The sequence below is a fragment of the Streptopelia decaocto genome (genome assembly GCF_964273445.1).
Source record: "Streptopelia decaocto genome assembly, chromosome: 1".
Taxonomy (NCBI): Eukaryota; Metazoa; Chordata; class Aves; order Columbiformes; family Columbidae; genus Streptopelia; species Streptopelia decaocto.
Window position 1 is genome coordinate 106,663,948 of NC_138663.1, and position 24,259 is coordinate 106,688,206.

Here is a 24,259-nt window from a genome sequence, read left to right on the forward strand (position 1 = left end):
AGTGTGCATTAGGTTTGCACACTGCTTTTGAATGATGCAGCTGTTCTGTGGTTTGTTTAGGATACATGTGTTGGATTTTTCAGCCTGTAGGTTGTTTAGTACTAGATCTTGTAGCAGCCTGAAAATACTTGGATCAGGTCCATCCAATTGTATTTGAGCTGCCTGCATGTTAGTATTTTACAGAGCTCCTCTCTGGCTCATAACATACAGTAGTACTCAGAGAAATCATGAATGAGCACAGGAGTTTGGGAATACTGTCATGGGTGTGGCTGCATAAAAACCAGTGAATGAATGGTCACCCTTACTTTCAGAAAAAGGAAAGATTGCCACCAGTTTTCCAAGCTGGAATTCAAAATGAAAGTTCCTTTCCAGGCTATTGTAATATTGTCATCCAGATGTGCTTACTGCAAGCCAAAATAAATTGTGGTTTTTAAAAATACGTCTCATCTTGCTCAGGGGCATCTTCTTTTCCTGGGTGATAGCTGAGGGAGCAGACCTAACAGCACCGCCTGCTAAGCTTTCTGCTATTTGGGTTAATGGGTGCTGGGACATGGCAGGTGATGGAGAAGCCAGTGGGAGGTGAGGGGGAGATGAGGAGCATGTGTCAGAGCCAGGTGCAGCTGTGCAGGGCTCCCATGTGCCCATCTCACCCCACTGAGCCAACCTGGCTAGCCCCGAGTATCTCTGGAGCATGATGGTGAGGCTTCCCAGCCTGAACAAACCTCTGGGCATGTAGTGATGAGATGAGAAGTTTGGAAGTGGCCTGATACTGATGTTGCAGCCACCCTGCCTGCAGGCTTGCTTCTCCTGGTGCAGAGTTTTGCCTTCACCTTTGAGAGGGTGATGGTCCCTTCTTGTGCCATCCCCCAGCAGTGCTGTTTATCTGACCTTTGGGTATTGGTCCTTAGGTGGCATGGATGTGGTCTACCCTGTCTATTCCTCCTTTACTTTGGCAGTAGACTCCTCCAGCAAAGATGCTGTAATCTTCTTGGCAGAAACAGCTCAGCACAACCCCTCAGAACACCCATGTGGTGCTTCCTCACTCTCCCTCTTCCCCTAGTTCCCCTGTCTTTGCAAGCCATACCTTGCCTTGCTGCTCCTTGACCCCATATTCCTCCTCCTCATTCCTCATCAAAAAACCCCTGTGGCCTGTCCTGCTCCAAGCTCTGCCTTTCCACAAGGTGCCCTGTGCTCCTTGGGGTGCCCAGGCCTATACCCATGCAGCGGGCACGCTTCCCCTCAACCAGGGCTCCCAGTGTTACCCAGGGACCGGCTGGATTGTGCTTGTGTGCAGTGCCTGGCCCGCGGGCTGTACCTTCTCTGCCCTCAGCCCTCCCTGTGCTTGGCCATGAGCTGCACTGGCAGCCAGGAGTGATTCAGGCTCTGTGCAGCAAAACCCAACACTGGACTTAGGCTGCTGCCACAGAAACTTCTCCTGACTACAGCTTGTAAATGGCAGTTGGTTTAACAATGTAAATTCATTTTAAAGCAAGCAACAGTAACTTATATGGTCCTTAAAAATGGGTACCTACTCAGTATCGTGCACTGATTTAAAAATCAATTGCTCAGGTTGTTTTAATGTAAGTAAAGCTCTCTGCTAATCTACTTACCTATTGAATTTTCAAACCAATAATAAAACTTCCCTATTACTCTCCATTTTTGCAGTACATGGGAGGATAAAGGATACAGTAGGGGCTTTAAAAGCTCTGCCCAAAAGCTTCATGGTTAGAAGCTGAGAATTGATAACTGTGGTGGTAATGAGAGAGGGGAAGATCCTGAGGAGAGATTAGAGAGAATAAATTCAAGTCACACTTAGAAGAAACTGTCACTGAACTGGGTTTCTGGAAAATTTTCAGTTCCAGCTATATTTGCTGCCCTTCCTCTTTCCAACCTGACCTCCTCAAATAAGATGGCTTCTGTTTAGTCTGTGTCAATATGAATTTTGATGGGATCTAACTATGTGTGAACTGAAAAGCATGCCTCCTACGTGGACATCAATTTCCTTCAACTTATTGTTGACAACCTCTTGTGTGACTTGCTCCTCTTAGGCCAATTTAGTAGTTTCTTTTCAAAAGATGAGAAGTGACCAAGGACTTCAGAGCCAGACAGAAAACTCCTTGTCAGGAAACTAAGTGAAAGCAGAGCATGAACTCAACTTGAAATGTACAGTAAACTTAAGATTTTCCTGTGAAAAATTATCTTAAATTGTTTATATTAATGAATTTCTAAATTAAATACATCAGATTTAGAGCTTTGAAGTGATTTTTTTCTTTAATCCCCCTAACTCTCATAAAGAGACTAGATAATCTTCCATTTATTGCAATGTAAGATGTAGTTGAAATACATGACACAGATGATCTCTGCAAAGTATGAAAGTGCATTTAAAATAATTTTAAAACTGCTAGCATAACCCACCCACCCTCCACACACCCCCTCCCCCCCACTTTATTTATATTCCTCTGGCTATTTCAGTGAGAAACAGATGGCTTTAAAGCACAGCTTTCACACGCAGCATCCTACCAACCTAAATGGCAAGGATTTTACATCCTGACTCTGTAACTGGGGCCACTTCATGATCTCCTCATGACCTCCTCTGTGCTGCTTTATTCAACAGAAAGATTTCTCTCCAGAAATCTGTTTTTAGTTGTTACATTAGGAAATTAAAGTGTACAATAACTTACATACAGAGATACCTTACATGAACTGTAGGCCTTTAATTCCTTCTTTTGGGTAGCAAATGAAACCTTGCATATGCCCAAGGTGACATTCTGGAATGATGTGGAATAAATTGTTTCTCTAAGCAGTGGTGGAAGTCTCTCAGAGTAGGAAAACTATTTTAAGTAGGAATGTATTTTTTATAAAATCATAGTATTAAGACATAAAGCTTGGACTTACAGAGACTTGGTTTAGATGTTGTTGAAACATAATGGAGACTTCACCAGGATGTGGGAGTTGAGATGAAGTTGATTATGTTCGTGTTTCATTTTATGCAAAGTATAATAGCCATATGCCTACTACACTGGACTGAAAAGAGTTCTAGCATGCTTGGAAGTCTACTATGGAAGATGGAAAATATTGCAGAAAGGTGCATATTGTCAACACCCTGTTTCTTTAGTCACAATAGTATTACTGTAGAAGTGCATCCTGGATATAATGAACTTTGCTGCAGTGAAAACAGGACAGGGAAGTTTGCAGCAGCTAAGGAATAGTGGTGAGGTTTGAACCATGTCTGTGATTCAGGGTTATTGGTAAGTGTTAATGTTGGCTTAAGTGGCATGCTCATATGGGAGTATCAGCTCTTAAAATAAGTGATATTGAACAAACAAAGTTAATTTTGGAGTAACAGAGAATAAGATAAAAAATAAGTAGCAACAACCAATGTGTGATTACCTTGCTTAAACATAGCTAAGAAATACATATTGTGTCATATTGCACTATATCAATGATAAGGAGCATCTGCCGTCTCTTTATTCGCATCGTCTATTCGGCTTTTCTCCAAATACATTGATATGGTATAAAGTTTTTACAATGATGTTACCTCATCACTTCATAGTTCTAGATGTTCTGTCAGTAAGAATTTCACTTCTCAATTGGATAACTTTCTTCTTAACATTGTTCTTGTACAAGGTGTGAAAGAAGGAAAATATTTGTAACTGTGATCTTTTGAATAGCAGAAAAATCTACTTGTTTGTTTGTCGGGTGGGGGGAGAGAGAAGAAAGTAGGAAAGCTGTCAAGTTTATAGAAATAGTCACTTTCTAAGACTATAGGCCAAGATGTTTGATGGATGTATGATTCTGTGTATTGCCACTCTAGGTACCAACTTGAAAAGGCAGGGAATGAATATCTTAAATCATTTCAAGATAGATACCTAAAATCAGGCATGATTTAGACTGAAAATCATTGTCATGAGTTGTACTGTTATAATATTTGAAGTACTTGTTTCAAAAATGCAAAGTAAATGATTCAGAAAGTTCTGTCCTGTGTTTATAAAGAAGGGCTTATTGCTTTCCATGTTAGTCAAGTTCTTAATTTGGGACTGTTTCAAAATGCTGTAATTCAATTAGGAAAATTTTACTTTGGGCTAATACTCAAGTAGTGGTTAGACTACCTTTCTGTCATTGATTTACTGTATTTGTTTCTGAAATAATCATGAAAGAAGTACTATTTTTTTTTTTAAAGGGCCTTGTGATTCTGATTTTTTATAGCATTATTAGCAGTGTGAAGAGTAGATTTTCCTGAACTGTTTTGTGCTTGCATAAGCTGCTAAGAGTAGAAGTAGTGTGTCTACATGTGGTTAATGGATTTTAAATAGTAACCACGGAGTACAAAATGGTCAGTTTTGAAGTGAACTGTTGGTGCAGAATCCAGGGCTTTTAAACTTTCTAGTCTCTAAAGTCTATGTACCAGAGCTAATTTTGAAAACACTTTGAAATTTAATTGTGCATTTATAGTGGAGTAACAGCAGTTTATTAATTCTAGAACCTGAAATTATGCATATCCATCTTAATGCATTATAATAATTATTTAGTTGACATGATTGTGTGCAGTGATTTATTTTTGACATTTCTAGAGTTAATCTCCTTTAATATTTATATACACACTCCTATTATGTTGTTTTACTGATCTTATTTAAAAAGGGAACATTACATATTGAATACTGTACCTCAATTTTATTGTAATGATTTTACTGGTTACCAGGTGGGGTGGCAGTTGAAAAATTTGGTGAATGCACTACGAGAGGATCCGAGTGGTGTTATCTTAACTTTGAAAAAGCGACCTCAGAGCATGCTTACCTCAGCACCAGCTTTACTGAAAAATATGAGATGGAAGCCCCTTGCTCTGCAGGTAATGAAGCTTAATCATAAGTCATACACCATCATTTTAACTATAGATTATCTCAATGATGCTTTTTTATGCTTCATCTCAGCAGCATATGGATTTACTCTTGTATACTTTGAAAAATTGTTTCTGAAATTATTTCTCTGCAGTTTGTTTTCATAGGCTCAAATGAAATGAAACCTGTTATTAGAACTTTTCAAAGAAGTAATCATCCCAGTGTTTTACAATGCAAAAAGGTAGTCCCAGATAACTTTTCTAGCCAAAGAGAAACAAGCATAGTTCAGAAACTGATAGATTTTAGTTTGACTTCTTGTTAAACTCTCAGTGCAGTATAACCTCAAAGAAAGCGAGGAGGAAAAGATCTTGAGTTCTCAGTTTGAACAATCATGGACTCACAGGAAAATTTATAAGGGGTTTTTATTCAATAAACCATTTGACCATCAAAATTTCCTCATGTAAATAAAGCTGCATGCATGCCAAAGTTGTCCTTGAGATTGAACCCTTGCACTTAAGGAGATGTAGCATTCCATTTGGCCTTTAATTTTAGTAAGCCTGAAATGTGCTGAAAACCATGGAATGGTTTAATTAAAGCTTTTGTGTGTTTCACTCTGGGATAAAATGTCACTGTGATGTATTACTCTAGGGAATAAAAGTTATGTTCAAACTGATGAAAGCATGTAACCAACAGATGGACCTGACAAATAATCCCTTTTTTAGTTCAGTTCAAATAGAACAATGTTTAGGATTATTTTTTTTTTTTTTTTTTTTTTTTTTTTTTTTTATAAAGAATGCATTCTCTGGGATGTTTTTATTACCACAATAAAAAGTCTAATTTAAAATTAAGTACATTTGAGAGAGAAAAGACTTCTGCAAAGTTTGGGCAAAGGGGAATTAGATATGGAAATACCACTACCAGTAGCTGTGGTCTTTGCCATTTAAAATATGAAGAGTTTCGTAAAAAGAACTAATGAAGAATTTATTTTTATTTCAAATATGTATGTATATATACATATATATAAATTATTGTATAATGGTTAAATGCATCATCTTTGAAACTGAGTTTTTAAAACCAAAATTATCTTATTAGCATCTGAATGTAAAATTGCAGATCTTTTTGCATGGTATGAGTGTATGAATGGCCATACTTCAAGGCTGCACTTTTATCATAGCTTTAGTGAAAATGTAAACCTGAATGAAAAATGCACATCATTGCTTTAAATGGGGTGAAATACTGTCAGTCTAAATCCTCTTTGGGTGACTTTGGTAATTCTTTGGGTGAGCTGGGTCATTTGAAATATTCCTTTTTGCTTCACTTTATCATTTGCTAGAATAACTTAACTGAGGACCTCACAACAGAAGTTTCTGACATGGGCTATTGATGCAGACAATAGCAAATAAGCAGCTAATTCAAGGTGGGCTACTCCAAAAGGGTGGGAAGAAAGTGGATAGAAACCAATTGCCACCATTTAAACTAATTCCAGTAGGGAAGTGAGAATTTCTGTGGTCCTTTTACAGTGAATGCAGTCATGAGCTAAACTTGTGAGTCTGCTTGAAATGCCACACTCGCTTCCAGAAGCAAAAATCCAGTCATCTTTTAGTGTTTTATTTGGCTCTGATTTCCATCTCAGCATCCTTAGTCCAATACAGATACTAGGGTGTTAGTCAACTGATCTAACTTTAGATATCTACTGTGTATGTATCTACGTATCATTCAGGTTTCTCAATTTTACTCCCTTTGACCATTGGACATACAGAACAGTTACTGATTCATTCATCTTGGCCTAGTTTAGATCTACCTTAGAATGAGGTGAATTGGAACGCTGCTCATGCCTCTTTCTCTGCCTTTGATGCCAAAGGGGGTCTGGACAGCCAGCACAAATGTGAATTATCTATATTAGATAAGACTGACCCTATACAGAGTTTTTCTGTAATCTTACAGCTTTGGGGATTTGAGTAATGCAAGTATTAGTTTTGGTGTGTTTTTTTTTTTTTTCTCATAGCATAGAAAATATGAGTATTTTATGGTTAATATGAGTACTAATAGAGATACTGTTAGAAGTTAGAAATATTATTCTGGTATCCCAATGATGTTATTCTGATTTTATCAAACATGACACCAGGAAAAGGCCAGAACCTCAGTCAACACTTACATGTGCAGTGTGCATTGCAGTGTGCATATGTGTGTCTGTTGTAATTTATTATTTTAGTCCAAGAAACAATGATTTTCTTAAGTAGACAGAGTGTCAAAAGAGCTCCAGGGTGAACACAAACTTCAGAAGCTGCATAATGTGGAGATTTCTGTTATTAATTTATGCAGATCAGAGGTGAACAGATGCTAGTGTCAACTGATGTTAAAGTTTAAATGTAGCCTATGTGTGAAATTGGCACTGTATGTTTGATTAATAACAAACAGCGAAAACAATCAGAGTGTAGTGTAATTTTATGGCTATCAAAAATATGAAGAAATTATGTTTTTTTAACAGAATTTACTTCAAAAATTTCTGAAAAAAACACTTCATAAAACCCATAAATTTTTTAATTGCAATTTGCCCTATGGCTGTTCTGAAATTTCTTATGTTCCTGATTCATGTGAGGGTGCTATTTAATAAAAGCTCAGGAGACAGTGTGAGAGGAGAGGGTGAAAGTGATAGGAAAAAAATAAGGAAAAGCAGTACTTCCATCACCTTTGGAAGAAGGGGAAATTATGATAACTTGTTTCCCTATCGTAGGATGTCATGAAATAATTGAGAATGTTATAACTGTGCTGTCATCCAGAGCTAAGTTAATTGATCCATATATATTATTCAATAGACACAAGCTATAAGGAAATTATGACTCAATAATAATTATATTGAAGTACAAATTTTGAACAAAATATTAAAAAGACTTCAGAATAAGATATGGGGATGACATTCCGATAAAAAGGGAATTAGGATCTGCTGTGGGTTTTTTGGTTCTGCAAATGGAATGTACAGAGGAAAAACGAGGTGTCACATCCTGATCAAGTTACAGTAAGTGAAGTGGGAAGGTGGAAGTTTGCCATCACGTAAGGAGGCTGACACAAAAGCAGAGACTGAATTTTTGAATACAACCCACCAGTGAACATGTTGAACAGCTGTTACAGCAAATGTAAACGGTACATACTTCGGTGAATTAAGAGACTCATTTACATTGATATTTACTTTGGGATGTTTTAATTGAGAGCCTTCAAAACTGAATTTTAGCTAGAAGTGAATAATATTGAGGTATGTTGGTAAATTGCATTCTGCTTGTTTAGTCAATAGTTGTATGTAAGAACATGAAGTTTGCCATTTGCAACTACATGAAAAACAAGACTTAATGGAGAGCTACTAAGTGTGCCTGTAAGCTGAGAAAGTGCTAGATGAGTCTTCCAGTTCAGGCAGTGCACAGGTACTGCCAGTGTGTCAAGGGGCTTGATGTGTGAGTGAGAGGGCATCCGGTAATGATATTATGCGTTCTGATAATGAAATGTTTAAGAGCTTGCTGTCCACTGTTAGTGACCTAGATTAGCCATATGCCAGCCAACCTTCATGTTCTCTGAGTGTGGAAAATGCTTTTAGATCATTCAGATATTAACTGGTTACTAGTTGGCATAAATACTTCTTAAGATGTTCAGTAGTTTACTTCCAACAGCTCTGCCTTCACATCACAGCCTTGCCATGAATTATGAGTTAAATTTAGTCTAATTATTTGGGTTGTTTTGGTGTTGAATTTTTTTTTTGGGGGGGGGAGCCGGGGGGATGGAGAGTTTATTGTTGGTTTTGTTTGTTTGTTTTTACTTTTGCAGAAATGTAGAATATTCATTCTTTTCATAAATATTCTTATCCTTAGAATAAGTATGAAAGGTTAAGAGAAACAAAGAAGAACTAGGCATCCTGTGTAGCAGTCCTGAAACTGATATTGATGTACAGTAAAATAATACAATTAGCCTATGGCTATACTACGCACCATTACATAATGAGTTTGTATTTACAAATGCATTAATTCCAGCTCTAAGGTCAAGCAGTACAGAAAGAAAAACATCATTTGTTTCTTCCTCGTATTCTGATTAAAGGAAGTGCTGGTTTTTTGTTTTGTTTTCAGTCACTTGATGATTGTCTGTTTTAATACCCATCAGTATCCAACTTCTTGCAGATAATCAAAGTTTTCCCTTGACACATTCTGGAATCATGTCAAAATTTGTGAAATCAAGGGATTTTTCAGCCTGTGTTTTTCATTATTGCTTTTATAACATTCGAATTAGGCAGCTATGGCCTTAGGGAATTTTGCAGTTGCCTTTGAAATTGAAGGTATTCATTAATACGGCATTGTACCATAAATATTAAGATGTTATGCCTGCAAGACAAATCTTACTAAATTTGCCTTTCAGTTACTTTTTCTGATACTCTGATCCATTGTGTGAAAGCCTGGAATGGTATTTCAGATTGTGATGTTTGTATTTCTGACTGCTACTGAATGTGGTGAGCAACCCAAAGAAGTTTAACCTTTTACGTTTTAAAATTTTTCTTACCTGACATAGAGGTGACTGAATTATCTTTCAACTCCTCAGATTTTTGCCTGGTTCAAAACCAAACTTAAATAAACATCCTCAACTCTAGATTGTCTGTTTTATTTCTCCTTTCCACTTTGTGTTATTTTGGGGAGGTTTCAAAGGGAGGTTCCCCAAAGTGCTGTTTGAGCAAGGGAGGAAGGTTTGCTAGAGAAGATTCTTGGAGCATATGAAATGTTATGTAAGTTGCTATCATCACAGTAGCAGGAAACTAGCTGCAAAGTCCTTCTTTGCCTTCTGGAAAACACTTTGTTAATTAGTCAAAAGAAACTGGACTTTGAATACTGTGCAGAAGACTCTTCGCCCAGTTTCTTTATAATATAAAGCAACACGTGACCATGCTTCAGCGAATTTGGACTGTGCTCAGCCATTATCAATGAAAAGGCTCTTACTGCTATCAGTGAGGTTTGGGGCAGGTCCACTTGCCAGCCATATCTTGTGTGTTGACTTGGAAGAAAACCTTCCGGACCCCCTTAAATACTCTGTCACACCCATTACCAATTTTATTTAAATGTCACCTTTTGTATATTTGAAATAGTTCACTGTACTTGTTTTGTATGTGATTAAATTCTACTGTTATAAAATCTCCAAGACCTCAGTATCTGTAATTTTTTAAACAGACTTTATTTTGGATTAGATATGCATCATATCTTGACTACGATCTATTCAGTGTTTCAACCTCCTAAGAAGCAACAGCAAAAACAACATTCCTTGTTTGAGAGAAAATGCTATTTTTATTATTTTTATTTGGTATTTTTCCTTACGTGTTTATATTGCCTCCTTCCTTCATCTAGAGACAATGTTATATTCTGTTTTAATCATTTATGATCAGAATTAGTGGCCTTACATTTTTTAATCATTAAATTTTAATAAAATATTAACTTGTTGGCTCTTCGGTTGCTTTGTTGTCTTTTGACTACAAGGGAACTGGGCATTCTTTGCAGAACTGTTGAAATGCATTCTGACTAGGTTTGCCTACAGAGTATGAATTAGTTACAGTATTTCATTACTTCATGCTTGGTCTTACAAAAAGTTTATTTTATTGGAAACATTCCGTTCAATAAACTGTCATAACCTTGGTCCAATATGAATTATATACTTGCAGGAAAACCTGTTTACTGATGCAAATACTGTACAAAGACATTTTGTATTGGTTTTGCTTATGTTTTTAAAAATTGTATGTCTTTTTCTGGAGCAATGTTTCTCAAACTATATATTGGAGCTTCTAAGGGAGTTAATGAAAGCTTCAAAGAGTTCTAAAAAACATTAAAAAGAATTTTAGATGGTATATTTAAAATATTAATTACATTCATTGTTTAGAGAGAAAAAAAGTAAAAATAATATGCTGACTTGCTGGAAGGCACCCTCGCAGTTCCTTCAGGATTGAGGATGGGGAAAGCAGCAATAGGGAGGCTGGAACCTCGGGGCAGAGCTACCCAGGGGCAGAGCAGCACCTGGAGGAGAGAGCAGTGTCTACACCTCAGTCCTTAAAGGGACTACTTATTTCCTTGTGCTGGGGAAAAATGGCTGCTCTAAGTAAAGATGGTTGGTTATCTGTTCCTTGGCCAACTGACAATTTGAGAAAGGGTCCATAAAGACTAATGATCCTGAAGGAAGATGGTGCGTCCAAAATGTTTGAGAAATAGTACTCCACATTTGAAATATGGATTTTGTGTCTGTCTTTCTGGGTTAACATTGATGTAGGGTCCTCTGTGGGACATTTTTGAGGCTGTTCCAGTTTTAATATGTAACTTCTAAACTTTCTGTGTCAGGCTATACTCATGGATCAAGTATTTAACTCTTTGGACCTGAAAACCTTTTAGTTTTATTGCTGTTTCAGCAATCCCACTTGGCCTAGCCAGCCTACCAAAAGGGACTGCAGCAAGAAAAAGCTCTAGTGCTTGGAAGAGAATTTACTCAGTGATAACACTGATCTCCAAAACATCCAATTCAGAGATATGTGAATGGAGTTCCATGTTTTTTTTTTCTGTTCGATGTGCTGCATATAGTCCACTGAATGGCTGCTATTGAACCAGAGAGCTACATGAGCTGACTTACTTGCAGGTGCACAGATTGACTCGAACTGAGCAGTTGACTTCCCTCCAAATTGCAATGCAAAATGTCATGTAGATGCACCATATCTGCAGGTCATGTTCTGAAGGCTCTCTTTTCAACCAGGAGGGCCTTAAGATTTTTAATTCCTTATAAAATGAAAGCTGAACTCCTATAGCACAAGGTGGTAGTTACAGCAATGTTCTTAATGTTTAGAGCTACTAACAGGAGAGACCATTTGAATGCTTTTACCATGTAGCAGTTCTTTTAAAAGAGCTTACTGATTTATCTGATAAAGTGATGATAAATATATTAAAAAAAAAAAAAAGTGGTCACCTATTTTTAAAGTTGGATTTCTCATTTTTTTTTTCCAGTTACACAGCTTTTCTGTTTTTGTGGAAATAAGCTGGAGAGATGACTTTGGCAATATGACCTAAATATGGAAGAGACATCCCTAGCATGTTTTGGGACAATCCTACAGGATTGTGCTTCCTCTTGTTCTAGGTTGTATTATGGTTCCTACCCCTTGAGAGTTCTGGGTACCCTGGGAGGATCTACCCACATTGCCATCCTTTGAGATACTTCAGTCATTCAGACTCTCACTGATTATACTGTAATTCCACTTCTGAAAGTGTCCCACTATCTGACATGAGAACAGTTTGAGAGAAACATTTTACCTTCAGGTAGCTGAATAAGTTGTGTTTTACCGTAGTAGACTGAATGCTATTTCTTCCTGTTGCATTCACTGTTTTCACCACCTTGCCTGTGCAAAAGATGAACCAAAATATGCATTTGCCAAAGATGCACAAGCTTCACTATTTCCAGCATCTTCCAGCAAACTGTTTTGGAGGACACACTGACCTCCAGTGGGCTGTGCATTATCAGGGATTGGTGAAGTGTGCCTTTAGCCAGTAGACAGGCAAAGGTAAAGGGCTGTCGTCTTCCTTAAAGTGGAAAAGGGCAAATCCATCTACCCAGCTTGACTTCCTCTCAGTGCTCCTGCCAGTATGAGCCATGAACAGCAACAGCCTGGGCTTAACAAATGTAAACAGGGTCTAGGTCACAAAATTATTTTGGCTTATAAGGAGAAGTAATCCTACAAGCTCTTCAGCAACACGCAAATTGTTCTTGTCATAAAAGTGCAAGTTATCAAAGAGGAAATAACCAATGTTGCATTTGTAAGTGGTTCAAGAGCATCTATGGCTACAGTGTCACAGATGAAAATTTAAAGGGTAAGATTTTTGTGCCTCCAAAAGAGGATTTTGTTTTAGGTTTGTTTTTTTGGTTATTTTTGTTGGTTTTTGGTTGTTTTGTTGTTTTTTTTTTTTTTTAACACAGTTTTGCCACCAACTTTAGTCCTCTTTTTGCAGACTTCTGTCTTCCTGTTTTCAGTAGTTGTAAAGTCTTTTACCTGTCTGGTTTTGTGTGTGTGTTTCTCCCTCTCTTTCTGTAAATACAGGCAGTCTTTCATTGGCCTACAGAATACTCACGTATTGTCTACTCTAATGAACAAGGAAAGTATTTAGCAGTATTTTACAGGAGATGGATTCCTAACATTCAGAAAATTTCTGTCATTTTGTAGCTGTGGCTTTAAAGGTAGACTTGCAAAGTTTTAACAAGAAAAACTTAAGCACACATTTTATTGTGTCAGAGATAAATTATAATGCATCTAACACAGCTCTATTCTTAAACCATGGCAGTAGCTGGCTAAAGGATGTCTGAGGTTTTCTAGGTGGCATGCATGATTCTTACACACAAATTGAAAAAAAGTAACACGATAATGGGGGCTTTGCTTGGTAAGGATAAATTCAAGTGGCTCATTACTAGCTTATGAAAGGCCAACATTTTGAAAAAGTTCCTGCTGTTGAACTCTTGGGGTTTTCTGCAGTGTAGGCATAATGCTACAGTGTCAAGATGAATATCTAGAAAATGAGGACTGATTTTTCTGCACAGAAATGCCCTGTTGGTCTGTCATAAGGTATTCTTGCTAGTGCTGGCAGAAGGATCTTTCTACACAGCCATTCAGTCAGTATTTAGAGCTTCTCTGCTGTAAATACAATGTGACATGTTCATGTCCTCCAGTAGTTATTTAGGTCAGAAATTATAGGTATGATGAACTCTCTTTAATCCCAACACTTCTTTCTTCAAGGTGTTGACTTCCCGTAAGATGGAGGGGAAAGAACTGTTTCAAAGCAAAACTCAGCATTTGTTCAATATTAGATTAATTTTAGGGTTCATTAAGATACTGTTGTACTTGCAATTTTGCCATTTTTCTTTTTCTTCTGCTTGAGTTTCATTGTCATACAAGCCAGGCAACGTAAGACTTCTGTTATTGGGCAGACAGACATATTATTAGGTAGACTAAAGCAATCTAAGTTTGCTTCTCATTTCATTCTTCTGCATTTGTATAGAGACTGTTAAAAACCTTGCTATAATTTCCAGCTCAACAGTGATTTAGTAAAGTCTTCAAATGGTTGGTCATTATTTAGCTAGCCAAGATAGTAAAGTCAAGGAAGAAAAATAAGTGCCTAAATCATAAGAGAGAGAGTTCTGATTTAGAGGAGGAATTTGACAGGGTGTGTCAAAAAGGTGGACCCAATTTGAAATCACAACACATGGCATTTTGGGTCCTTCTTTTTGAAACACCCTGTGGTGGACTGGGATGATAGCTAGAAAGCATAGTTATTCTGTGAGGATAAAATTTATCTACCTGTGAGTAAATGTTACTTTGTGAGGAGTATGCCCAGGGGAGTGAATAATAATAATAATCTCCAGTTTATTCTGTCTCTTAGTGCATATGCTCTGAAGATGCAGCACCTGATTTTACAGCATCTGCAGACATAAACTGAAGCTTTTACAGTTAATTTTTAGGGTGTAGAGCAGATGGGGGGAGATGACATTCAATTTAATGCCTACTTATGCACCTTTTACTGTAAACACTGGACTTTTTCATTACAATGTTAGTTTAATTAAGGAATTCACTGGATTGTGTATGTTACTCACTAATTAAGATTTCACCAGTGGCTCTACTGATTACTATTTTTATGGGCATTGACTATAACCTGGCTGTGCAAAAGGGAAAAGGATGTAATCAGAGGAGTCAATTTTATAAGCACAATACATGTCCATATGTAGATCTGTCTCCTTAGCATGAGTATTTTTTTCCATCAGTTTAAAAGCACATAAAACTTTAGAACTGTTAATTATTTCTTTAACTTTCTCAACTATAGAATATAGCTTTTTCAGACAGAAATGTGTAATATATAAGGATAATCATGATTATTTCTCTCTCTCTTTTGAACCAGCCTCTTATTCCTAGAAGTCCAACAAGCAGTGTTGCTACGCCATCCAGCACTATCAGCACACCTACAAAAAGAGACAGCTCTGCGCTTCAGGATCTCTACATACCCCCTCCTCCTGCAGAACCTTATGTTCCAAGGTAAAAAAGATCATTTCAGGTACAATTCAATGTCAAAAATGCGTGTAAAGTAACTGACCATTCTGTTCCTACCCATTTGTCATCCCGCCCTGCAGGATTAGGCTGATAATACTTCACTTCGTAGGTGAACTGGTTATTAAGGATAGATATGCTGAATCAGACCCACACGGGTCTGAATCAGTGTCTTGTCTGCAAAACAACCAGTAGCCTTTAGAAAAGAAGGTTCAGTACCCTATTTTCTCAAATATGGAATAATCTATTGTTTGTAACAATCCTGTCTTATCTCAGAAGAGCAAAAATTATCTGAAACCCTGAATTTATAGCTAGAAAAAGAGTTCTTATCTGTCCCCTTGACTAATAGCCATGATACAACAGGAAAGGCAAGAAACTTTCAAGTTCAACATCAAGAGCACTGTTTTGTTCTGCCATATTATTTCTTTTTAGACATTGATTTGATAGTAGTAGAGGAGATTTCAGGATCACGTTTTAGTGTGGCCACCCTGCTAGATCCTGCAGTGCCCACACTTTTCCCTGTAAATGTATCTGCTACTCTGACCTGCTACCTGGAACTGACATTTTCATCTCTCCCAGGTCTCTGGGGGTGCTGAGCCAGAAAAGCAGCAGATCCTCCTTGCAGATTCATCATCCTACCCTCACATGACCTCAAATGATTCACTATAATTCCATAGCGTACACAGCTGTTGCTTTCCTACGATTCTAAGAGAATTATGGCCTATAAATAAGCATGGCAGTAGCTACCCATAGGTCTAGGAATGTATTTGAGAGGAATCAGTTTTTTCTAAAGCTTCCAGATTCTTAGATGCAGGCTATCATATGTCCAGTCAATGTACTTTTAAATTCCTTCTTGCTTTTCTTTTAGTTAACTTTCTTGAAAAGGTCGTAAAGACAGCCTGTCCTTTCTTGTACCTGAGTTTCTTTTACCTGAGTTTTTCTTCCTTAGCAGTAGCCAATTAATAAGACATATGGCCTGATACTGACAAGACTTTCCTGGGGGTTATCTGATAGCGAGGTATAGGGCAAATTAAATTGCCTAGTGGGGAGCAGAAGCTGTGATTCTATGATAAATTCTTACTCTTCAGAGAAATGAAAAACTTTCCAGGGCAAAAGAGTGACTTTCCACTTCATGTTGTAGATGATATCTCAAACCTTTTGTGAAGCCATAAGCTGAGTCCCAAGTTCCTTCCTCATCCCTGCCTTGTCTGTTACCTGGCTTGGCTTTATTTATTGAAAAAAAATATTGCCATTTTGTTTCAAATGTGACAGATACCATGCTGTTGAACTTGCTAACATGATTACTCTAGTATCTGCCACAGACTGATAAAGAGACAAACACTCTAGCTCACTGATTTTTTTTTCTTCTAATTAAATAAAGACATTGTCAGTCACAAACCTTGAATTGTTCATAGGGATTGAATGTGTCTTTTATCTCGCTGATGACAGTATTTTGATATGCCTATGTAAATATTTTAAGGACATGGTTTTCAGAAAATCCACAGAAAAAAGTCAAGTATGTAATTCTAACCCATTAACATAAAAAAGCTGCAAAATGAAACCCTAAGAAAAATATGGTCTTTGATTTATCACTGAATGCAGTAGTTACATGGTAAAGACCTGTTGCTCCTGAAGCTGAAACTGTACTACTATCTTAAAAGAAGTACTGCCTTTGTAATGCTGCTGATCATGTTTACCACCACAAAAATAGTTTTATTTGATAAGAAATGCATCCTTTTTTTACGTATTTTTAGTGAATATTTGCTTCTAAGCAGTTTTTGAGTTCTAATCTAGAAACTGAGATTTTAAAAATGCATTTTGATTATTTATTAGTAATATTTCTTAAATCGTTATGATAATGCAGTAGTTTGGGCCAATTCTGATTAAATCTTAAAATACTTATTAGTACAAGCTGTAATCTTACAGAGAGATTAAGCTAGGTACATTTTTTTTTTTTAATCAGCTTCATCCTAATGGACTATATTTCATTTCATAAACCTGTCACATAGTGCACAGTGTCTCGGAATAATCTGTTTTGGCATTTTATCAGTTTTTTTTGCCCATGATTAACTTTGTTTAAGCATGTCTTTATTTGGGGTATTATCAAACAGTTCAGCATCTGTTTCTCAGTTTGTTGTTGCAATTCCAAGGAAAAACAAACATCCAAACCTCCTTTTGTTACTGGAATAGAATAAAAGCCTTGTTATTTTGATGTAAAGTGTAAAGCCTTGAAGCCATGTCGCTTTGATGGCGACACGCACAAATAGTACAGCTGCTGACATAATTTAACATGGATGGCATGAGAAAGAGGGACAGACACTTTCTGTGTGCCAGTTACTTAGAAGTGCTGGTCCAAAGTTACTGCCTGCTCAAATTTGCTGAAGACATTTGAGGGTGAGAACTGAAGTCCTCATCTCCAGAAGGCTTTGCCAAGGGGAATTTGCCTGGTGGGTTCTACGCTTCTGCCTATGCTCGCAGTAAAGCTCTCTCCAGCCCAGGCTATTATAGTGGAGGCTTCATTGTGCCAGTCTCTAATCTGATGTAGCTGCATCATGGATTAGCATCTCGCTGTTTCACATCACTCTCCATTGTGTTATCTGCTGGGGTCCCCCAGCACTGTTACCACAGAAAGTCTTTCCCTGAATGGAGCTGAGCTCACTTCACAAAGCCAACACCATCCCTGCTCTGGGAAAGCAGCCTGGCAAAGGGAGCGTAGCAGCTAGTGGGGCTTTGTGGTGTCGCACTGTCACAGTCAAGGCAGGATGGACCTTCCTCATTCTCTGTGGCTGCCTGGATCCCATGAGGGGGCTTTGCTTCATCCTCAGATAAAGTCTCAAGGTGCCAAGTGAAGCGTGGGTCAGAACTGGCCCACATGGTGGTCCAGAGGGGCAGAAGCTCTCTAATGAAGGCGTGAGGCCCCAGCTTCTCTCTTGGCTGCCTCACGTGTGTTTTGTTGCCCAGAAATTACTGTCTTTTGCAGCCATCTCCAGGCACAGTCCTGCCAGCAGGTTTGCAGAGCCCTGCTTCATCTAACACAAGGAGAGGGCTTCTTCCCCATGTGCAGTTTGCTCTCTTGTTGGTCGCCTTTAGGTAGTGTGCATTTTTGAAGAGTGGGGTGGTGGGGTGGGGAAGCAAAAAGCAATCGCCTTGGGGATCTCTACACAAACTGCAAAGTGTATTCCTTGCAGTGCATTGCTGTCTTGGAATAGCAGGTCATGATCAGGTGCTGCACACCCTGTTTGGTACTGCGTGGATGTACCTATACAACTCCTAGGCCTGAGTTGGCTTGTGCAAGACTATGTCAAATGTCTGTATATCATTGGTCCCTGGTTATTCTCACTCTGGAGTTAGTTTGTAAGGAACAAGATTGAACTTGTCTGTGCTTGCCATATAGCTATGTCTTAAAACTGTCTGACACCGTTAAAATTGCAAATATAAAAATGAAGGTCAACATTTCGTTACCCTATATCACAAAATGCTAGGTAGATTCAAAAAAAGAAACAAGAGAAAAAGAGTAGCTGCACGTCAGCTTTCTTTCAAGATGATTCTTCTGAAGAGAAATCTATAAGACAGATACAGTCTGCAAAGGAAGTGAATAAGCAGAGATGTGTGAGATAACTGGCACATACATATGCATATGCAATGTGTGATCCTGGTGTTGGTCATTGTTATCTATTTCCTGCTTATATGAAATACTGACATATTCCCATGTTTATTGAAATATTCACAGTTAAAAAAAGAAACAAAACCAAAACCAAACAAACTAAATAAGTCTTATCCCAATATATTAAAAATCTCTCTTGTTTACTAAAGGGATGAAAAAGGAAATCTACCGTGTGATGATGTTGGCAGACATATAGTAGGCAAGCCCGTTCATACAGGATCCGAATCGCCAAACTCATTTCTTGACCAGGAATATCGGAAACGCTTTAATGTTGTTGAAGAAGATGCAGTTTTATACTGCTATGAATATGAGAAAGGAAGAACAAGTGGTCCTGGAAGGAGAGAGAGCACACCAACGTATGGTATGGCATTGATCTCATAAGGATAATCACTATTTGTTGATTTTAGAATTTTCGTGCATCTGCTTTTGTATTTAAGCATGCAAACATTTTTGGTGGTCATTGATTCTGCTACGAATTCTGTACTGCTTTAGTCCAATTTCAACCTGAGAGCTAATTCTGTGCAGGAAAAATGAATTGCTTACTGTGATAGGGAGGGTGAGTCCAGTTTTGTATTGATTATTTTTCTGAATATAAGTTCTAGAATTTTGTTACCAGCTTACTTTTCCAGGTTATGTTTCAGTATAATTTTACCAGAAAATAGTGGCAGAACCCCATGTGTTTATACTGAAAATACAGGATAGAATTGTACTCCTAGTATAAGGACAAGATTTGCATAGGTTTAGGAATTCAGCATTAGAAAAATTCACGCAAGTATAATACATTTAAAGATGAAACCCACGTCAGATGTACCAGGAACTCTCATGCTTGCACTGCTCTCTAAAACTCTTTAATTTTTCTTCAGCGCCAGAAACGACATATGACTGATGATAGTATGCTTTTTTGTAATACTCTGTTAACTTCCTGTGACTTCCTATATGGGAAGTGATGGCTTCCTGTATGTAGCAATTCCTCTTTATTTGAGGTTATATGTTGTCTAAGAAAGCATTTTGCATGTGAAAACACACATGTATTCATGCTACTTCCTCATCTTGGATTTTCTGTTATTTAGAGTGAGAACTGAGAAACAATTTCTGGTGAGAGGTTTGCTCCTCAAACCTTTATGCTCCAGATTATTTTCCCTTTGAATCTGTTGGAACTTTTCCTTTAGCTAGCATTGTAACTTGTTTCAGCTTTGGACTGGGAGAACTGGTTTTCCGTTGACAAGTATCAAGTCGTGCAGTCACAGAATTGTTAGGATATAGAAGAAAATGAAGAGAAAAATCTCGTGTTAAAAGAAATATATTTGGACTGCTATGGTGTTAGTTGAGTACACACTTGAATATTTTTTCACCCTACTTGCTATGTTATTTCAATTTTTAAACTGAGCACAAGTTGTATGTTGGAGTTTTTATAGTAATCCTGGCATGGTATCACTTTGAGAAGAAGACAGACTTCATTTATGAGGAAGCGTAGATTTGGTACATCATGGAGCCAAGCTCCAAAATTACCTGGGAACCTTGATATAAATTGAGCCCGAGCTGTGTAAAGTATCCTCAGGACCTGGAGCAATGTGTTTGTGTAACATTAAAGAATGCATTTTCATAGAATACACCCTTTCTACACAATTGTGCTGCAAAATCCTCAGTACTCTTTTGGTTTTGAAGTGTTTTCAGGTGTTTTCTAACCAAGCCCATAGTGTACAAAATAACTTCAAAATAACTTCTAAGTTTTCAAAGTGGATATATCTATTTTATTACTCCTGTATTTCAACTATTACAATTGGTGGATGGAGTCAGTTCCATTAATGGAGATGTACACTCTGTTCTAGATGTTAAATTTTAATACTAGTAGTCTGGAGTGAAAAAGAACACATTCCTTCTTCAAGGACTGCTGAATCCATTATTTTGTTGCAGGATAGCTTTTTTTTTTTTTTTTATTAGCAGAAAGGGTATAAATACCTCGATCAAAGACTGCACTGAAAATCAGGAATTATTTAACACATTTGTTATATAGCCTTTCACTTTTGATCTCACTTCTTTTTTAATGATTTCACACCATAGAGTCCATTTTCATATAAGTGTATTTTCTAAAAATATTACCATTTCAGCATTAAAGTTTCCCATGTGGCATTTGTTAGCATAAGATTTGTGGCTAGACATAACCTTAGGATTTCATAGAAATCTAGAAAATGACAATAACGTTCTTTTGGCTTATGGTGACCCATTAAAGAAGGTAAAACAGAATTCCAGGGCCTAGAGAAATAATTGTTTTCAACATATACTCATCATTAATTATGTGGTGGTGTTAATTTTTTATATCTATATTTCTCAGTCTTGCTTTGCAAGAGGCTAATAAGGCCCTCCATAATTTCTTTATTGGAATCTTTTGACATTTTTTGAAAATGTTAACAATGAGATTTCTCTTTCAGTCTCTTACTGGGTTCCAGCTGTTGTATAATTGCTGCTAACTGGCCTCAGAAAGCTTCTGTTCACATCTCAAGGAAGACAGTTTCCTGAGTGTAATCACCAGGGAAAACAGATTTAGGGAATCTATGGGAGTTAACAAGGAGATTAGCAGAGGTAGCAGGGAAATGAAATGAGTTTAAGGACAGAAGTGAATTTGGTCATTGCAGTTTTACTGCCAGATACAAAAAACATGCACTTTGAACAGCCAGAGCTTTTATAGAAAATTTGTTATGGCTGTTGCTTTTGATAGCAATCAGACTTCGCATGATTTTGTAGCTTTTGTATCTTTTTAAGTGTGCTGGTCCTTTCAATAAGATACTGTGAGTTCAGCCTCACAAAGAAGAGAAAGTTGTGTAATGGTTGAAAGTTAATTCTGATCAAGTAAACATGAGCCAAATACATCCCCATGCAGGAAATGACTTTTTAACTCTATGCTCTAAATCCTACCAGCTTCAATCAGACCTAAATATGTGTCCATAAATAGTAAAATAAATTACAAATAAGACATTAAATATATGTGTTGTATTTCCTGAGCATTGGTGTATTTGCAACCCGATCCTGTGGTCTGTACAGAACATACCCCATTTTTTGTCAATTTTTAAAAAAGACAATAAAACCTTTTACAATTATGCTGCCCACATGGTGTATGGTGGACACCACACTTCAATAGGTAGATAGACATGTTCAAATATTTGTTTTCATTAGAAACATGTATTTCTTTTTCAGTGTATTGTGGATTTAACCTCAAAAATGTGGAGTAAGATTGACCAACTTTATGCAGGGGTTTTCTAGTAAAATAATTGACAATATTTCTGAAGTTTATACTATAAGCTCTGCTACTTTTAAAAATAAATTATTTCCCCGCTTATGTGTTTTGTGACCAGTAGATCAATTTAAAAAAAGAGCGAGGGCTGACCTTGTTGTGGAAACATTTTAGTTTGAGTCTACCAGATATTGTGCCATATGCTATGCTGCTCTGTTTTGTTTAAATATACTATTTAACTTGTTAAAAACTTCAGACCACTTTAAGTAACCCCACTAAGTTGCATAGCAGGCTTTCACTGAATTTCCAAAAATATTTGTGGCATCCTTAAGCAGAAATCATAGTTCACAGCATTTTTAAAAATCAATTCAGCAGCTTCCAAATCAAAATTTAAAATATATAAGTCTTGAGCTTTTCCATCTCATGCTGGCTGAAATCAAATTGAATTTACCAATAGTAATGTTCTTTGCTTTCTGTGGATGAAATGCTACACAAGAAATTACATGTAGAGGTTTTCTGCTTCCTTTCTTACTCAGTCATTGATGGATCTTTTAAGCCCACCAGCAAAAATGCTATTTGTGAAGGTACTTCAGTGATGTGGATGTTTCTGTTACCAACAGTTCACATATGCTTTAAAACAGTTCTCTCCATGCGTGTGCCAGGGGCTTCCAGAATAATAAATAAATATTGTTCAGTCAAAACTAAAGTAATTTGAATGCATCCGTCAGTCTCAAACATCAGTCCACTGGCTTTATTTTCTAAACTTAAAATCCATTAAATACTTAGCTGCTTCTTGTCTGCCAAAGAAAACAGAATTCCTGTCTTAACCCTGTGTTCAGAGGTGATGCTGTATCCTTTCTCATAAGGAAACCTGTAGAATAGCAGTTTAGCACATAATTTGTTCTTTCTTCTGAGGAATGTTAGTTTAATGCTGCCTTATGGTGCATGATCTCAATTTTTCCCTCTGTTTCCAGGGAAACTAAGACCTATTTCTATGCCAGTAGAATATAACTGGGTGGGGGATTATGAAGACCCCAATAAAATAAAAAGAGATAGTAGGAGAGGTAAGTGATCTGAACATATAGCCTGTAAAAGGCATTATGGGTTTTATCGTGCTTTAAGCTATATATTTCAACCTTATTTTGCTGCTTGCTTAAATACATATTTCTGTGAGCCTCTTTTGGGTTCTTTCATTATGTATACTTAATTTTTTGCAGAGGCTGTATTAGGATTGAGGAAGTTGCTCATCCAGGCAGAAGAAAATCATGACTGCAAAGCCGTGCAGTTTGGCTTAACTTGATATTGGCATTTCATTGATTCAGCTGTATTATCCAGGCCATTTTGAATCTGGCCTTAATTTTTTTTAATACTACAGGACAAACGTGGTTATTATTGATATAAATTGTCACGCTTAAATGAGAATTATGTATTACATTTCTCTGTCTTCGTGAGTTCTTTTTGGATGAAAACATTCTAGAGCTGGATGGCACCTACCTCAAAATCATCAATAATAAGTTCTTCATAATTCTGGTTTGTGAGGCTCAGATACGCGCCTTAATATACAAAATTATAACCTGAGATGGCTATTATTGCCAAGAAATAAGATGTTATATTAATGATAGATATGTCCCTTAAAACATTAACTAAATATCTGATAGGGATCTGAAAAGGAAACGCTGTTGGGAATTATTAGGAAAAGAATACAGGACAAAGAAAGAAATGGTGTTGTGTAAGTTCTTGCTCATGATGGGTGTTTGTGCAGTTCTGGTCTCTCCATCTCTATTGAAGAAGGTTCAGCAAACAGCAAAAATTATCAAACATATGGAGTAGGCTGGCCATCATCAGTTTGGGAGAATGTAGGCAGGACATGAGAAAATTTATAAAATTTTGTGTGGAATGAAGTAAGGAGATGGATTTGTCACTGCTTTTCTGAAAAAAAAGACCTGAGAAACATCAAAGATCTCGGTTGAGCACTGGTTAGAAAGAAAAAGAGCTGGCTCCTCATGCAGTTTGGGTTCAAGCTAAGGAACCCGTAGCCACAGGAGGCTGCAGATATTAATACTAGGAAAGACCAGACAAGTTTGTGAAAGACAAATCTGCTGAGGTTTCCTAAATTCACAAACATTGCTTCTGACTGAGGATGTCCCTCAGTTACAAGCTGGCAGATGCTGGAAGAGTGTTCAGGGAAAGGATGGATGATACAGGGAATGATCTCAAATGAACGTTCAAAACAAATTACTTTTAAATGTATGGCACCACGATCATTTGTATTCGTTAGAATCTTGTTTAAAGAAAATATTACAGATGTAATCATAAGTGTACCATTGTTCATTTTTTGAAAAATTCAAGACGAAGTTTATTGATGTGGGGATTCCTTAATATTCTGTTCCTTTTATTGTCAAAGATAGCAGAAAATTGCAAGAATCATGAATTTTCCCTACAAAAAGATTGGC

At 37.2% G+C, this 24,259-nt stretch overlaps 1 protein-coding gene across 1 annotated transcript in view; it reads left to right on the top strand.

Moving 5' to 3' along the window:
- The window catches only part of CNKSR2 (connector enhancer of kinase suppressor of Ras 2), a gene marked incomplete at both ends in the record, with an annotated part of 179,934 nt that overhangs the window by 76,845 nt on the left and 78,830 nt on the right, over positions 1-24,259 (top strand). The window contains 4 exons of the mRNA XM_082076285.1: positions 4,700-4,846; positions 14,768-14,901; positions 18,727-18,938; positions 22,781-22,870. Of these exons, the coding sequence (XP_081932411.1) occupies positions 4,700-4,846; positions 14,768-14,901; positions 18,727-18,938; positions 22,781-22,870 (583 nt within the window). The remainder of the gene's footprint in view (positions 1-4,699; positions 4,847-14,767; positions 14,902-18,726; positions 18,939-22,780; positions 22,871-24,259) is intronic.